The sequence below is a fragment of the Lepidochelys kempii genome, chromosome 21 (genome assembly GCF_965140285.1).
Source record: "Lepidochelys kempii isolate rLepKem1 chromosome 21, rLepKem1.hap1, whole genome shotgun sequence".
Classification (NCBI taxonomy): domain Eukaryota; kingdom Metazoa; phylum Chordata; order Testudines; family Cheloniidae; genus Lepidochelys; species Lepidochelys kempii.
The window spans coordinates 11,047,865-11,066,259 of record NC_136400.1 but is presented as its reverse complement, the minus strand read 5'-3'; the positions used below and the strand labels follow the sequence as shown (position 1 = coordinate 11,066,259).

General features: G+C 44.6%; 1 protein-coding gene across 11 annotated transcripts in view; it reads right to left on the bottom strand.

Moving 5' to 3' along the window:
* ANKS1A (ankyrin repeat and sterile alpha motif domain containing 1A) overlaps positions 1-18,395 on the bottom strand; it is a 155,266-nt gene that overhangs the window by 47,689 nt on the left and 89,182 nt on the right. For 7 of the 11 annotated variants that reach the window (XR_012155829.2, XM_073320116.2, XM_073320117.2 and 4 more), the window contains one exon: positions 8,096-8,162. The exons of 1 other annotated variant lie outside the window; for it this stretch is intronic. Coding sequence is in view for 8 of the 10 variants with exons in the window: in XM_073320116.2 (XP_073176217.1) it covers positions 8,096-8,162 (67 nt within the window). In the remaining 2 variants the exon portion in view is untranslated. Of the gene's footprint in view, positions 1-208; positions 7,838-7,865; positions 8,032-8,095; positions 8,163-12,519; positions 13,027-18,395 lie in introns of those variants that run through there. 3 more of the 11 variants (XM_073320121.2, XM_073320124.2, XM_073320122.2) reach the window with 3 other exon arrangements.

Genomic DNA, 18,395 nt, shown 5'->3' with positions numbered 1-18,395 from the left:
GGCCAGCGAGAAGAGCCATTAATACCGGAGACACAAAGCAGCTAAAGAGAAAATACATCTTCATGCAGCTGAGAGAGACACACACAGACACGACGGACTTTCATAAAGCGGTAGCAGCAGCCAGACTAAAGACCAGCTGTCCACAGGAAGACATGCAAGACAGAAATAAAGCACACAAACTGCAGCAGAAGATATGAAGAGTTTATACTTTTTTCCCCTAAACAGTCCCGAAACAGGCAAACCATGGTAACGGGTCCTCTCTGCTATTTTGTTACGAGGAGCAGAGACGCGAGTGACAGCGAGACCGAGTTTAGGAGTCCTGGCATTGTCATTTTACCACCCATCCAGAGGCACCACATCCCTGCAGGCTGCTTTGACTGGGCTGGGCTGGACACCAGATTCAACATCCTAGACCAGAGAGACTACCTACACTGCAGCACTGGGTAAGAGAGTGAGAGATATAGAGAAATCAGCACATTTTCCACCCAGTGCACTCCATCCTGCCCGGTGTTCTGCACAGGGCTTGGATTTGACCTTCCTTCATTTTTCTCATCTAAGTGCAGATGCTGCCGTCCAAGCCCCTCAATCAGATGGAATGCAGCTCTGGGGAAGGAGGCATTTCAGTTCCTTGCTCCATAACCAAGCCACAATAAAAAGGAAACCGAACACACACACGCTCTCCTCTTCCTGCAGTAGCTCATGTCCATGACATGCCCCGGCACCTCCTTTCAGCCATTCGATAACTGAGAAACTCATTCTTCAAACGCCCTGCAGAAACCATATGGGCAAACTCTCCCTTCCCCAACCCTGAGAAGAGAGTCCAGTAACTCGTTGCTTTCCTCTAGCAAGACTCCAGACATTAGATATGCCAAGGAAAGAAAAGTTCAGAGACGACCTTTGCATCCCACTCCGAGCATTTGGTATGCAAGACACGCAGAATTTCTCCAGCTTCCTAGCACATCCGTCTTTCAAGGGCATATGCAAAATAAAGAGGACCAGGAACCTGGGGTTTCTTGCTTTGAACCTTCTCATCAACTGAAGTTGTTCTGCACATTCTAAGACATCCTTCCCAGTCCCAGCAATGCCTGCAGAACGCAGCGCTCACTGTGTTATCAGAAAAATCTCGGAGTCAGGGATCCCACTGCTGCACTGGTCCACAGGAGAGTTCCTCTGCTAAGCAAGCCGTGATCAATTCGTTCTAGAGAGCTGGCGAGCCTTTCTAATGCACACTGCCGCACCCGAGATGCAGAGCTCAAGGAAGGTTTCCGTCTCCCTTGCCTAACACAGTCCGTGCAGAGGGACAGCATCTAACCCTGAAATTCAAGCAGCAGCTCCTGTTTGCCCAGGGACTCCACCCTTCCCCACTATCGTTTCTGGTCTGTAAGCAGCCAGACAGCTGTGGTCTGTACCAAGCAATCAATGGTGTGCCCTTGCAGAGAGCTGCAGCAGAGCGCTTTGTCTGAAGGCAGTGAGCTCCACGCTTGCTGTTCCACTCTCAGTCCTGTCTCTTGCTCTCACACTGCCTCTCCCTTCCCTTCCCTCCTCCTCCCAGCACTTCCATCTAATATACCAGCAGTGATCAGACTTCAGTACAGAAGCTGCCGAGGGAAAGGAGGAGAGGGGGGAGAGAGACAGCAGCTTTCTAACTGTCAAGCTGAAATTGCCGACTTTTCAATATTTACTCAATGATGAGCTACATGGCTTGGTTTTCAAAAAACGATGTTACCGGTTCGCTTTGACAGTCTGACGTAATTTGCTTGGAATTTATTTATCAGGCGTGAGGTGCAGAAATTTCCTGCTGCCCTAACACAAGTGTGTCTGGAGGCAGCCGGGCATCAGTGTGGGGGACTGAGGCTATGTCAGCTCCTTCCTTGGATTTTTTAAAAATACTCAGGCTTTAGTATATTTGCAAACCTCTCTGCCTTTAACAGTGGAGCGACTGTCAAATCTTGAAATTTGCTGAGATGCCAGCAAAACAGGTCAGGGGCAGAGGCTGGATTTTGGATATTTAACACCCAGGGGGAAGGGAGGGGAGAGGAGGTGTCCCAGAGATCAACCATCTGAGGTCTGTCAGGATTATTTAGAGAAGCATAAGATGCCCTTGAATAATTTATGTCTGCATATTGTAAGCAGGAGAAGAGTGAATTAGCCCTTATATTGCTCCCTTGGGTCATAGCTGTAACAGAAGTCTGATCACAACTTCAGTTTACAGAGAAGGTGGAGAGACTCTAAGTCCTAAATCTAATCAGCTCCCCAAAACCCTGAGAAAATTATATGCAGAGCTATGATTTCTGCTAAGAGTCTGGCCTAGGTTTCAGATATAAAAAACAAGAGTAAAAAGCCTAATAATATTTCTGAGGACACTTGCTCTTTAGAAATCTTAACAAAACAGGACCAAGATATTAAATTCTGCTTATAGTGCAGTCATTTCCCCAGGTAATGCAACAAACTTTAAAAGTGTTAAGGTATTAGGGCTGAGTGAGCCCCCAGAAGGGTCCAGTTATGGAAAAAGTTTCCGTGTAATAGCACATGGCAATTGTTATTTAAGTGCTGACAGTGTGCTTGATGCCACACACAGGATGATATGGTCCAAAGCCCGAGAAATTTTCTTAGAGTAGACTGTACTTATGCACGGGGTCTAACAGGTGTTAGAACATGGCTTGTCTGGAATTGGAGACATGACCAACTTATGTTATAATAAATCGACAGGAAAATCACAGGCTGTACTCTGGGTCTTCATTGCAGTCAGACAGTACAGTTCAGACGCAAAATGCACCAAACTTCAAGCAGTGCAATTATTGGCACTGAAAGAAGGATGAACAGGGTCTGATGGGCCAGACCATTAGCAAAATGTTCTCCAATCCCTCAAGGTGGGATATAAACCAAATCAAGCCCATTAAACAGGATATATAGGCAAAGAGATCTAAATCATTAGCCATTAGTTCTCTCAGATGCAGGAAATATAGCCAATGTTGAGCACTACTGGGATTAAAACTGATCAGTCAAATGCAGAATGCTAACGAGCCTCCCTCTTTGTCCAGTAAAATGCCATCCACATTTCAAGCTTGTGTCTCCAGCTAACTGCACAGTTAGCTCAGAGTCCCAAATACACTCCCTGTCCAGAGCACCAAGCCTCCTGTCTACATCAGACTGATTGATTGTGCGGAGACCACTCGTCTCCTCCGGCTTGAAGAGAGAAACCCTGCCTGACAAATTGCTGTAAACCAGCGGGCATCTCACAGGTCTCGCCTCCCAGGGCCAGCAGCCAGAGCTGCTATGGGCTAGGGATCTGCAGTGCGGTGGGGTTGAGTTTCCATCAAGGAAGCCATTCCCCTCTACCCCGCCCCTGATATTTTTTGCCTTTTCAACACATGGGAAGGCAAAGTCTGTGCAGAAGAAATGATCAAGAGCAGGCTGTTAAAATAAGAAATGTGAGACTGCACAACACACCAATTTCTGCAGGGATACAGACCACAGGCTAAATTGTTGAAGCAATACAAAGCTTTTTGTTCCCAGGCCAAAAAAACGCTTTAAGATGGAGCTGAGGTGGAGAACAGATTGCTCTTTAAGAGACGGGATTTCTTGATCATCCAAGCCATTGAAAAGCACTTACAGACACAGATCAATGAATACACTTCAACTTGACAGAAAGGTTTTTTCCCCTAGTCTAAGATATCCCACCCTTGGGATCCAGCCAAGAAGTAGGTTAGATAGAATAGGTCATCTTCCCACTGGCAAACCAGAAGTCTGATCCCTGTTGATTGGGCAATAAGTTCTAGCCCAAATACTGTAAAAAAGAAAGCCATCTGTCTTTGGTAACGGGGGCCATATAGTTACCTTACTATCTGCATGTGTCTCAAATGTATTCCTCACAACACCCCCATGAGGCAAGGCAGGAATATTATCCCCATTTTACAGCTGAGGAATGGAGGCAGAGAGAATAAGCAACTTGCCCAAGGACACACAGGAAGTCTGAGGTATAGCATAGATTTGAACCCCTGTCCCCCAAGTCTTAAGCTAGTGCCTTAACCACTGGACCACCTTTCCTTCCTGTTGGGCCCTTTCTTCCCTGCAAAACAAGAATCAGGTAAGTACAGTAATGGAGCTTGAAAATGCAGGGGCTCAAAACAGATTCATTCCATAACTCACTGAGCAGGGCAAACCAGCAACCCAGGGTACGAAACTCTGGGGTTTGACTACAGATACCCTCCCCAAATGCCACCTGCTCTGGGAGAGGTAAAAATAATCTGGGGAGCTCCTTGTCATGGTCTCTGAATGTGTGAGATGACTTGCATCATGAGTACAGCTCAGCAGATATACTGCACAACACAGGTAAAACTACAAAAGAGATGCAAAGGTTTAGCTCTGGCCTAACCACTTCCAAGACAGCCGCACTCATGCCTCCTGGCAGGAAGAGGCTGGTAATGCATTCGCCAAGTTCTAGTAACTAAAAATCATTTTTGAGGGGTAGGAGGGAAAGGAGAAGGAAAGGGGAAAAAGAAGAAAATGGTAAATTTTTCTACTGGAAAAATGCTGCAATTCTCCATCAGCAGTACAGCCTATAGAAAAATGTATGGGGTAAGAACAAAGCAGCTGCATGTGTCAGCCCATTTCTGAAAAACAAGTGTCCATTTTACCAAGATCTCCCTGCACAATAGCTGAAGCAAAAATGGAATCCCTCCCCTCAGGCCTCTTTATTAATGATGTCAAATCAAACAAACTCCTGGCTATGGCTACAAACTGTCCTGCAAAGGGGGGCTGTCAAGAAAGGAAGATGCTAACTGGTCACCATTAGATTGGACCCAAAATATATCCTATTTCAATGCACACCCGCTGCGGTCCTATTTGACTTGAGAGGCAAGTCCTAATCAGTAAGCAGAGAAGCTACAGCAGTCACAGGACAGACTCCCACTGAGAACAAATGATGGGTACCTCCTGGCCAATGCGAAACCCAAGCAGCAAACTGCAATAAGCTACGGTTTAGTATGGCAGACGTGCACTGTGTGCAGAGATACATATTAGCACCTTATCGGAGCTGAGATGCTGTTCCACTGAAGCACTTAAATGCAGCACTCTGGGTTTGGAAAATGTAAAAAGGCAGGATTTCTCACTGTGAAGCCCCCCTTTGCGTTCTCATGGGTCACTCCTCCAAAACACCGGAACAGAGGCAAACAGAAGTTTCCGCTAGCCCCTCCCTTTGGCAGCTGCTGATTAAGGGGGATGAGGGGAGAATACGTGTTTAGGGAACAATCTAGGGGAACAGAAAAGTCTCTGCCATAAAGAAGTCATCTTAGATTATGCTGGAGACAGAGTACTATTATTTTCCCACCCTTGCTGCCCCTGCATCTGACTAACACCAAAGGGGGAAAAAAAGATCATTGAGGCTGATCTTTGGACAAATTGGAGAGTCTGCCAAGAGCAGCCTGCAAAGCGCCAAACGTACAAGAGGCGGCCATGGCCATTGTATTACAAGTGTTGACTAGCAATGGGCATCATCCCAAATTCCGCCCATAAAGCACTTATTACACACACACCTTCAGAGAGGACAGAGGGTGGGAGAAAGGAAATATCTGCCACTTTACACATGGGGAACTGAGGTACAGACAGATTAAACTATTGGCCTAACGACACAGGGAGCCTGTACCTGAGTAGAGAATTCTTGAGACCAAATCTCCTGAATCCCAGCCCAGTGCCTTAACCACAAAGCCATGCTTCCTCACCTAATTCTACCATGCTCTTAGCCATCCTCCATTCATACTTAAAGGCAGTGACATAAGAGGGAAGGGTTTTTTTTGTTATCCCATCTCCATAGACATTATGAGCTTCCCATAAAATCATTCCCATCACAGGCTTCGTAACTGTGAATATTAGTGCATCCCTGAGGCAGACAAGATCTTTTATGTTCGAGCATCAATGCCTTTTCATCAACTTCCCAGGGGAGAGAGCAGGACTGGCATCTGGAGAGCCTGAAAAGGATCGTCCATCCTTTGAAGGCAGTCTCCTATATAAGCTTTGTTCAAGGGCTTCTGCTCCAAGGCATTTAGAAATGTTATTTATAGATTTGATCTGTGGAATATTTGTGGGAGCCTACAAGAGACTCCAACATGAAGACAATAAGGAAGTTCGTTCTAGGGAGTCCGGGTTCTGAAACAAGCCACAGGATTGGAAAATGAGACTTCTTTACATAGCTGGCTGCCACAGTTTGCATACAAGACAACTGGCTGACAGAGCTGGAGATATGAATTTAGAGGCAATCCATGATACCTTCATCTCGTATTAAATCTGGATATTTTTGTTAAGTGAGATTACAAGATTGAGAGAGAAAATGTTTGAGACCAAAGCCTAAATTGAACCTCTACCAAACAAAGAATGTGTTTTCTTACTCATCTCCGAATGGACATTGAAAAATTCACTCCGGCTTTCCATTCTTGGCTTTAGGAGGAGAGGGGAGGGGAGAGAATGGACTGAGTAATTCCCAGGAAATGAAATCCAACTTTTGCTCCAAAGAACTCTGCTGTAGGGTTCATCTCGTTTAGCTGTCTTGGGAACCCAGACACTCATGTTTTTCTTCATCTTAATCTTATTTAAGAGATTTTCTTCTGTCTAGAAGGGACCATGTTACATCTAAATACTACAAGGAGGAAAGTCTGGCAAATTAGCACCTCAAAAGAAGCAGGTAGGCTGGAAGCACATGAAGGGAAATGCCTCCTCGTCACATCAACCATCACAGGAGAACAAAAAGCTTGAGACAAACATTTTGGACAGAGCTGTAAACCTAACCAGTTTGATTTCCTCTGGGGCTATACTGAGACCAGCAACAAGTGGAAAAACTGGAAATCATAAAGGTTTCAGTCTCTCATCGGGCTCTTCAAAGACAACCTCCAGCCCCAGATTAAATAGATTTGGGGAGGGTTGGTCTTTCCTCAGTCCCCAGCCTCCACTTACAAGCATCTTAATCTCCTTGCCCAGCCACAGCCTAAGGTCTCTTTCATACACTAAGAGAAACACAATGGTTGTGCAGCTTTGTCCAGCAATCCTCTACTGCTTCTTGGACGGAGAGAAGGGGATACACTACGCCGAGTGCTCTTTGAGCTGCTGTGTTACCTCAAGGTCTTGACACCATTCACCAAGCCAGACAGAATCTATCTGCACCCCTACTGTTACAGTACTATTCCACCAAAGTATCTTACCTACCTAGTGGGTAGAATTTTGCAAATTGTGCTTCAGAGGTTCACCTCTCTACCCCATGCATCAGAAGGCACCTCTGAAGATATGATGCAATTCCTAGGGTAGGTGGTCTTTGTACTGGATTTTTGTACTTTTTACCGAGGGATGAAAGTTCACTGAGGCACCAGAGTGCCCAAGCAGGTGTCATGCCCTAGACACTTTTGCCAACCAAGAGTTCACAAGTCCTGAGCTTACAAACGAGGTATTTTTTAAAATCAGTTTGGGGTTATTTTTATCTGCAATTAGACTTGGCACCTCTCTGACACCACAAAGACTAGAAACCATTCTTGTAAATTCACAGCTCAGATTCTCACAGAATCACCTGTCTGCAGGAGCCTAGCCTTGAAAAAAAAAACACACTGCCAAATTATTGAGAGATTCAACAGAACTGCAAGAGCTGACATCATCCAGGGATCAACATAAAAAACTAACAGCCTCTCATTTCTCAGGAGGCAACAAATCTAAGGCAGCCAACTTCCACCTGACTTTCTATGACGTCTGTCAATTTTGGTCTTAAATTAAGGAGTAAGAGTCATTACAGAGTAAGCCAAAGCTCACCTTCCTGCTAGGGATGCGGTTACCACTTCTCCAACCCTCCCTCTCACCATCCAATGCTTGTGGAGAAGGAGATTACTCACATTATATGACGTAGGTGGGGTGCTACATGAAAGGTAGATAGGCCACCAAAGTCAGGACACTGACATCTGTGGTAGCACCGTACACAGAAGCTATGACATACGACTTACGATCCTGGTCCTCTCATTCGTTTTCCCTTCTGGATGCAAAGGCCGGTTGAGAAAGCTGCTCACAAGAAGGGATCTGCCATTATGTCAAGCTTTGACTACAACACTGTAGTTGAGCACAGTACCTGAGATCCTCTGCTGTTCCTGAGAAAAGTCAATGCCTTCACCGATGGAGCTCATGATTTTCTCAATCTGAAAATATAAAAACAGTATATTGCCACAATAATTGTAAAGCCTCAGCAGACAGTGATAGAGGCAGCCTTGGGAGCTTGTCCCCCTGCAGCTGCTAAAGGTTCCCAGGTGACAGGGAAGGAAGGGAAGTTAAGAACCCCACCAAACCATAAGGGTCTTTCCTTAGAACTTGGCCTGGAAAGGAGATTTTCTTAAGAATGAATGAATCAAAGGAGAGAGGGGGTGGGCTTGGGCCTCCCCAGATCCCCATCCTCCCCAACTGCCGTTACAGTCCCGTGAAAAGCCACCTATTTCTCTGCATCAACAGAAGGAACTCACACAATTCCTCTGTGGAGCACCAAGTTTTATAAGGGGGAGAGAAGGCCTCAAAAACCTAGTTCATCCTTGACAAACATGCAAATCCTCCTTTACCAAAAGAGAAGAAAGCCTGAGAAATGCAGTTCACATTAACACTTCTGTGGCATGCATCAGGTCTGCTTCACTTGGCCTCTGTTTCTTGACCACCCTCCCCTGCCTCAATCGTTCTAACAAGGCTCTTCTACTGACAGCAGGGCTGAACAGCCAATGTGAGCTCTGAAAGAGATGCAGTTTGCAAAAGCAGCAGCATTCTGGGATAAATGATTTAACAGCCTGGAAGAGGGAAGAAAAAACAACCTTATACCCGGAAGTAAGTAGCTCAGAGCCCACAGCTCCAGGCAAACCCCATCTGATTTTCAATCATAGTCAAAAGGAAAACCAAAGGAAATTTTTATTGCCAGGGATCTGTCTTCCCTCACCATCTTCCTTCTTGGACCTGGATTTCATCATCAAATTTGCCCCAAAATTCAAGTTTTGTAAGTTAAGATTTTTACAGAATCTAAAAGACCAAACAGAAGTTTTACTGTACTTTTTCTTAAATGCCAATAGAAACATTTTTAAGACAAAAATTATCCCTGTGAAATTGACCAGGCTAATTTCATTGTCCAGGTTGAGAAACTCAAAAAGTTGTGCATCAATAGTGTAATTAAAACGTAATTGTCTGCTCTTAATTACAACCTGATATTGTCTCATGAATAGCAGCAGGAGACCCTTAGGAGGCTCAGATTCAGTTTGAAATCTGGGTGTTTAATCCTACAACAGCCATGCAGGAAGTCTCAAAAGTAAACCCCCACCTCCCCATGAGAGATTTCTGGTCACATCTTGAAAATGCCCTCTTGCAAGATTTTGGTGCACTGGCTGCTGGATGGGATGCAGATGATCAGGGACATGCAACAAGAGTGGGAAAAAAATTCACAGAACTTATTTGGATCTTAAGGAAAGATTTGGGCAAAAGATTATTGGTAGGGGCAGGGAAGATTCTGACTTGCTTTGGACCTGCTCATTGGCTTTACAAAAGCAACCTGCCTGAAATTATCATTTGGGAAAGCTGCTTAAATTGCTACTTCGATGGCACTCACCCCCCAGACCAATAGGCTTTTTTGAAGGTATCAGCCATAAAATGCTCTCAGGGAGTTCGATGCCCAACTTCTGATGAAATTCAGTGGGAGCTGGGAGCTTAATTCCCTTAAGCTTCTCTGAAAACCCTCGTCATGAAGGACTTCAGTCAAGTTAGATCTCTAATACAATCCTTCCCATGTATAAACAGTGGATGGGACAATTCACTTGTCATCTTACATCTCTGTATCATGAAAGAAGCGCCATGCAATCATCTGTAGAAGACAAGGATTTTACTAAGGTGTGAGGAGGATGCATTGCACCTAGAAGCTATGGTCGAGGGTATTTCTAATGTGTCTAAGATAGTCAGAACTATTTTATTGGGGGCTTTGACAACCAGTCTGAAATATCAGCTGGTAAAAACCAGAGAGGAAGGTATTGAAATATTTTCTCTCCCCGTCACTCCCAATGGCCCATACAGACGTGCCTATCTATGGAGGCCTTGAAGCCTAACGCTGGGCTTTAAAAACACCCTTCAACTGACACAGACACTTAATGGGAAAATTCAGATGCTCTACCTATAGATCTCCCCCTGCGACATCCAGGGAAAGAATATTTATTACCTTTCTTCCCATGGTACCTTAAACAGGACTGCCTAACATTCAGCTGGTGAGAACTACTCTGACCCAAGTTGTCAAGGGATTGCAGATCTTAGTGGGTCTGATACTAAGGAGACAAGTCAAGTCAGTGTAACACCAGCTATGTATGCCAAGGTTAACACAGCCCACCTTTGCTCTACAGAAGCCTGACAATGACAGACAGGTGAAGGAACTAGCCAGTCTGAACGTGGCAGTCTGGTATATAAAGGTTTTGATTCATAGAACACAAGCTCATTTACAGCTTTAGTCAAAAATACAGACTATTTGTTCGAAGTGATCGAATTTCCTCCTCTAAAAAGATCTAACAGTAAGAGGGGAAGGGGGGGGGTGGCATGAATATCCATACTGATTTTAGTGGGCAAACAATAGCAGCCCTTTAAAAAGCCCAGCACAAAAACAAGCATGTAGCAGACTGTGCAATTTATCTTCCAGCATTGTGATCTCTGAAGTCTTCTCTTCAGATAAAAATTACAGGACTGCTCATCATGTCATTTGATCTCTCCATTAAGGCTCAGACATTCTCGTTCAATAGGAAGCCCTGGAAACACAGCTTTAAGGGACAGAGGAAAGATCTCATTTCTTCAGCTAATCGACAGCCTCCGTTTTAAATCCGCAGCTCTGCAATACTGACACAATAGAAATGTGGGATCAGCTAAACTGGTGCCTATTAAGAGGAAAAAAACCTGAATTTAAAAGTGAACCTGCCTCCCACTGAGAGCATCAAAGGCAATACCAAACGGATGCTTATTACAGTTTGCAGCTTCTAACTTTTTCGTCAGCTGTGGATGGAGAAGGGGGAAAAGCAACCTCCCCTCTTCCCCACAGTGCTCCTGAATCTCAATTTTCACTTAAAAACACCATTTCCAGCCCTCAAGGTTGTGATGAAAGTAGAACGGACAACGGTGATGTCTGCCTGAGTCTGCAGACAGCCTGGAACAAACAGAAGTTATTGCTCCACACCTCTCAGTGAGACATTGACTGGGGGGCGGGGGGGGGGGGAATTTTAGTGTAAAAGTTAACATTTTCACTGCTGATAATTTCACCAGGAACATCTCTTAAAGTCACCAATCTTGAACTGTCTCCTACGCCTTCCCAGCACCAAGTCTCCAGCTGACAAAACTGCAGCCTTCCACAGTGCACTTATGGATTGTTGCTAATAAAATCCACTGAATACTGAAGGTAAATGTGGGGACGTTGTAAGATAAGTTTACTATGCAAATAAACACTGGGGCTATTGTATTGATTGCCTTATTTCACCTTCTATATTTAATCATTCAAACTTCCATTTTTTATTTGAAAAAAGGAACTGCAAGGTTTTAGGCTGCTGCCATAGAATCCCGAGACTTCGCTGCAGAATTTGGGTCCAGTTTGCCATGGAATACATGGGCTTTGATATGGTTTAAAAAAAATAACCTATTGTTCTAGAGTTCCAGAAGCTTAAGGGCATTAAGCCCTGCACATTTGGGGTGATCAGTTAAGCTTGTTACAAGATTTTAAGCAGGTGCCACTATCTTTACCTCAAAGACATTCCGTTCAGTTAAAGAAGTCTGAAAGTTTGAGCAATTCTTCCTTCCCAGATGACCTTTTGGAGCAAAATACTCACTTGACCCAAACCCAGTTTCTATTACAACCACCAAACACCAAGGAAAACTTTGGAGGCGGAAAAAGGAGGAAAACATGTTTGCTCAAGCAACCCCAGCTCCCTCAAACCGCTTCCCAGCGAGAGGCAAAGCACTTTGCCAGCCTCTCACACTGTGGAATGATTGAGCTCTGAGGACGTGAAGTGACTGCTGCCGGCACTGCTGGGAAAACAAAGATCACAACAGCATGTCTGAAGCCAATTCAATTCAAACCCCACATTTACACTCCTCTGCGCTTAGGAGAACTGACACCCAGCTGAATACCATCCACATGCACCTTGGGGAAACCCCTTCCCATCAGTTGCCTAGCATAGCAAACCTCCTATAACTCCCAGTGCTTGTTTCTAGGAGGGTGATTTTGGGTTCCCTTGGTACAAGCTGAATCCCTACTCCCACCCTGGATCACTTGCAAACCTGCTCTGCCACAGCAGGTTCTCCCCCAGGGATGGACAATGATGAAAGGGCAGGGAGGCTTTCCCCTCAGAAAGACCACACGTTTTTTCTCCCCTCTATGCTTCTCACAGAGGGCCACTGGTGCCAACAGGGCAGCACTCTGGCCCTACAGAAGGAGCATCCTGTCAATGACAAAGAACTCTCCTCAGTCCCTTCACTCCCCCCCCCAGCAGATCTTCCTTAGAAACTCACTTCTCTCCAGTGTGAGCCTGTGATGATGCTCAGATGCTACAATGAGGGAGCCCAACAGAAAAATCCAGACAGACTGTGTGTGTGTGTGTGGGTGGGTGGAAGAGGAGCTGCCAACTCAGCAGAAAAAGCTTTCCAGTGGTGCATACAGGGTTTTCCCAAGCCATAATCCAAGGAAGTAAAGACTAAGGTCAAAGTCTTTGACCTCTGTACTACTATAAGTGTTCTTGGTATTTGCTAGACTGCCTGGAAAGCCCACACGTTCATCTGAGTAATTAGGTGGGCTAGATGAATTCTCCAGACTTGCACAGTTAAATGTTGAATGTCCACAGGGGACAATAATATACAAACACTGGAGCGTAACGTAGTTATTACTGTGATGACCATGGCCTCCTGCCCCTCACTGGAGGTCAGCGTTCTTCTGCAGCTGGGTTCACAGCCTAAAGCAACTCCGAGCTCAGTTTAGCTGGTAGTCAGGCAGTTAGATGGCATCATCTAGCATCAGCCACAGCGGAAACTGAACATGTTTGGAGCGGACATAAAAATTAACCCCTTTTTCGTCCTTACTGTTACAGACAGTTCTGCAATAGAAGAGAGCAACTAACAATTGTAGACATTTTTAAAGGATTAACAACACTTGTTAACTTTCACTCAACGGAAGCTGTCTGCCATTTGTAGTTTTCATTAACAGTAGGTCTTTATGTACAGCCCCATGGTGATACTTTACCTTTTGTAACCTTACAGGAGTTGACACCCATTAATTGTGAAACACTGGCTCTCTCGATGGGTCATCGAGCACTGAACTTTTTATTAGAATCTAAAGAAACCATCTCTCTTGCCCACTCATCACATGCTCTCTCACTGCATTTCAAGAGATTGATAGAAGACAACCTTAATCACCAGTATATTTTTTGCTTTTTCACAGCAGTTTTAAGGGGGTTGCAAAATTTTTTGATTTCAAATAAGGGGCTGCCAAGCTAAAAACATTGAGCAACACCAGATGAAACCATCTCAAAACAAAATGAATCAATATAAGAGCACCCATTTCCTAGAATCACAGAAATGGAGAGCTGAAAGGGACCTCAAGAGGTCATCTAGTCCATTTCCTGTCCTCTGCAGCATGGACAGAGTGTGCCAATTCTCAACTGTATACCAAAGCACCAGGACAAGGAATAAAATGGAGATATTTTGGAACAAGTATGAGGCAATGCAAGAGAGTTCTTAGGCTGTTTGTTGCTGCTAGTGAACTATTAAATACAACAGTGTTTAAACATAATGCTTCTACTCTGAGTTGGTTCTAGCCTGAACTCTCTGACCCCGGCTATTTTTGGCTTAACCCACCACATTCTAAGTAATGTTAGGCATTGCTCCTCCATGAGTAATTTTACATCTACAGGAGCCATCATAACAGTATTCCATCAGCTGACAACTGGCTTCAGAACAGAATGTCATTTTTAAAAAGGTTAAAAGAAAAAAACCAGGAAAAATACTTGCTCATAGCAACATAGTAAAGTCTAAGCTAAATACCTAGTGGAGGACATGCTTCATGCTGAAGATACTACTCCCCTCCCCCCACCCCGCCCCGGTACACAATGGGTGCTGGATTCGGACAGTGCACTTCCTCAAGAAGAGCCCTGACCTCACAGCTTCGGGGGATAAAGGCATCAACTTTCAGCATGAACAGCAACATGAGCTAAGCACAAAATACTGTCTGGCTACGATACAATCCTAGATGTGACCATTCATGCCTGGTGTCCTCAGACAGCCACCACTGAGATGGCCTCAGGGAAAGAGAAGCCCTCTCCAAGTGGGCACAGATCACTAGTCTTCCATGAAAACACTAGTGCCAAGTCAGGGACAATGCAGGTCTTCAGGGATTCTCCTCTCTTCCTTGAAGGCTACATATGAAAGAGGGTCTCTCTTGGTTGCACTATTCCACAGCCCAGCACAGCTAGCTCCGAAGTACTTTGCTCTCTCCCACCTTGAGAGACATGAAGCTGCAGAGCCCATTTTAACACAAGGTCTGATACCCCCCTACAGAGCTAACATCTCCATCCAGAGCCAACCAGTCCATTTATTCAGAGTCCATGGAGAGAGGCAAACAGAGAGGTGCATTAACAAGTCACTGGCTCTTTTATCATCTCAACCAGGAGACAGTCTCTCACAAGTCAGGCTGTCAGCACTGATTCATTTGCATGCAGGAGGCAAGGAAAGGAAACTTCATTCAAAGAGCACCAAAGCACCCAGGGACATGCTAATTTGACACTGACCTCTGCCACCAAGGCTCATCGGCAGCTATTAGGGTTTTTTCTGGTGGAGCCTAAGTAAAATGTGACCTATGATTAAAGAGCCCTCAGACGTGTCATCTACACAGAATGGGGAATTTTATGCCCATCCCCCACTTGCGGCACCAGCGATTCCCAAGGGTACCTCAAGGTTATCCCTACAGAAACACATGCCTGTGATCTGGATAGCCACAGCTGTTACAGTGGCTGAGATCTATTGGAGCCAAGGCTGTGTTATCTAAAATGGTTTTCAAAGCACCCCCACGAAAATAGTCAAAATACATAGCTGCCTTCAGCAATAATCAGCTCTGCTGTTCTGCAACTCCACCTCTTACAATCACAACCAAAACATAAAATCATCTTCCCTGCAGGATACAGGCCTTACAAAAATGGCTGTTGAGAGTAAATGTATATTTCCTTTAGCCAAAAGAGGGCAGCCTGCTGGAAAGGGACATTTTGTGTATGCTAACTGGAAAGGCTTTAAGCACTCCTTATGGAGAGAAGGAATAAAGCTGCCCTGTCAGCTAAGATTTCCAGAAGGCACTCATCTCCTCCAACCCCACCCCAGGCTTTTCCAGGGAGACTAGTATTAGAAAGTCAATACCGACAGACTGTTCAGGACACTGATCCAGGTGTGCTTTGCAAGTGGTCCCTAAGTTAATTCTGGGCCATGGAAAGATTGCTTCTACAGGGATAGCTCAGGGCACTAACAAGACAGAAGAGTTGGGGATTTTAGCTTTAAAATGTGTAATTAATTTCAGTATTTGTAAAGCCAGGCAAAGCATGCTGCAAACAAGGAAGGATGGAGTCAGACATGACACAGGCAGCTCTGTTCCCACCCAGCTCTACCAAGATACTGCAATCATGCAGTATCCCTATCATTCCAATCCTAGGCATCTTGAACAGGGATTGCACAGCATCCCAATCCATGGGCAGTCCGGCTTGAGTACATCATCCACCAGGCACTAGGATGAGATCCAGTCAGTCCTTTTACTTGATCAGGATTTAAAAGCTCTGCCTCTCCATGTCAGATGGATTTCATTTAAATCCTTTACGCTGTCCAGAAGTACTCTAAAAGTTCCTCCTGACCCAGATGTCATTTTAGTGCCCCAGATGTATGAGTCACATTTACATAGCAGTTTACACTATACAAGTGTTTAGTTCTGTCACCACCCCTACAGGGAGTTGCCCCAATTTTAAAAGCAGACTAAGCCATTTGTCCAAAGCTAAACTGCAAGTCAGTCCCATGCGCATTCCTTATTCCTCTGGACCTGTGCATCAGTTCCTGAAACTAAACAGGCTAGAGACAGCGTTGAACAGAACGCTGTGGGTGTGGCACTTACGGTTTGGAGAGGGGAGCATCTGGTTGCTTAGAAAAATACCCTCATTTTTTTTAAAGCTCAATGGCAGACCCCATCACCACCACCACTTCCAACACCAAGTACACTCCTAAAAAAACCTTATTTTGGTATCACATACTAGGGAACAGCAAAAAAGAGCCATGTAAGCAGATCAGCTCTTGTGGAAGCTTTTCCCTCCCTACCACCAGTGACTAGGTAGGTTTAAAGGTGAATTGTGAAGGTTTTGCTAAAGTAGGTCTGTAAGATCCCAAAGGAGAGCACCGGCTGTGTAACAGCTACCTCCCTAAGGTACCCATACCCCAGGCTTCTTCCGCAAGTCCCTTCAGCGCCTAGTGCTTATTTGCCCCTTTGTTGCTAGCATGATACCACCTCATGCACCCTCCAAGACCTGAAGGGCCTTCGGGATCTCAGTGGGAAAAATAAACCCTGTGATGAACTTCCTCCACTGCTAACCCTTCTTTAGGTTTCCCCCTGCCCTTTCCAGGCCAATCATCGCATCACCATCCCCAGAAGCTTGACGGGTCACAGTGGAATTAGAACAAGGCCACTGGCTGATTGCACAGGGGTTAAAAAGTGGCAGCACACTTACCTCTATCCTGATTATTAGACTCTAAAGTTTAGTAACATACATGCAGACATAAATCACCCATACTGTCTCTACCATATGTACAGTTTTAGTGAATTACAGGGACACCCTCCAGTGCTGGCGTAATTAAGGATCCGCTGAGATTTGCATTATAAATCCTTATTATCAGGGGTTCATAAAGTTCCATGTATAAATTTGCCACTAGCTGAAACAGACAAGATTCCAGCCCCAACAACATATTTTATTCTTGAAAGCCACAGGCAAAGTTTGGTTTAAAAGAGCTCAGTCATTTTAAATGGACATAGTTGCAAAATAAGTAAGTGACAAGGGTTAGAATTTCATTATTTTTGAACTCCTGTAACTAACAGAGTGATATATTTTTAAAATGAAGTGTCTCTACTGCACGCAAGCACTCAAGTCCTGATCCTTACTAATTTCATTTTGAGGTTTATATTTCAGACAGCAATGGTGCATCAGTAGAGTATGTGTGATTGGACAATTGGTTATTTTCAATTGTATGGATTTGCTGGCAGTGATTATCAAGCCAACATTAGTTTGGGGTTGACAGGAAGGAAGAGAAACAAGACCATTAAAGTAAGTTTTAGGAACACGGATGCCTTTTTTGCTTGCAGGTGAAGTGTGCTCAATGGAGCAAAGAATGCAGCAAGACGGATATGTTTGATCCAGCACAGCAGAAGGCAGATACTCACTGTCTAGCAAGTCATTCAGCAGGCTGCTGCAGCAAACGGAGTTGCAGTGGCTATCTGGGTGGGTTACTATTATACAAGGGTGCTGAATACAGGAACCCTGTGAATGTAGGACCAGACAACAGCCATGAAATGTCTGACTTTTTTAAAACTGTTAAATTAAAAACATTACCTCAAGACTCAGACAACCTCTCCTTGTCATCTATCACACCTAAAAGGTGGGAATCAGTGATGGGCAATGCTGCCACCCTTAACTGACATCCTGATACAATTTTACAGGTTTCTCAAGGCCAGGGCGATCCTCCAATGTGAGGTAAAGAAGGATGGCAGTGACTGCTGTGACTACTCAGGCTTTTGTTGATTTCAAGAGGGAACCTTAACTTGGCAATTGAACATGGACCACCAGTGACAGCCCTGGTGTAACACGATCAGAGTACAGAGATTGACTCAGTGTTGCCCTGACAGCAACCCTCAGGACATCACAGCAGGGAGGGGGATAAGTTATTATCTTGTTTTATTGGTGAACAAGAAAAAAGCAGAGATGTGAGCAGTGGGCAAGTTCACTATACAGGGTACAGATCTAGGTCTGACATCCATATATGAAAAAAACCACCACAAATTCATTGCAAAAGTGACAAAAATGTCATTAAGTCTGAAAAACTGAAATGAGATTTTAGTTTTGACACTTAAGTACAATAGTGAACAGTTCATTACAAATACATAAACTAGATTTGTACAAAGGCTTGAATTCTCTAACAATTGCAGATTGCACAAAATGAATACATTACAGCCATAAAATACAGTAATCAAAAATATTTCAAAACAGGCAAGCTAGCCAAGTTGCTATTGCTTATAAGTTTCCTGATTTCAGTAGGTTTACAATACTCATCCTTAATATGGAAACTCCCTGACAACTAAACAAAGAAACCATGGGAAACCA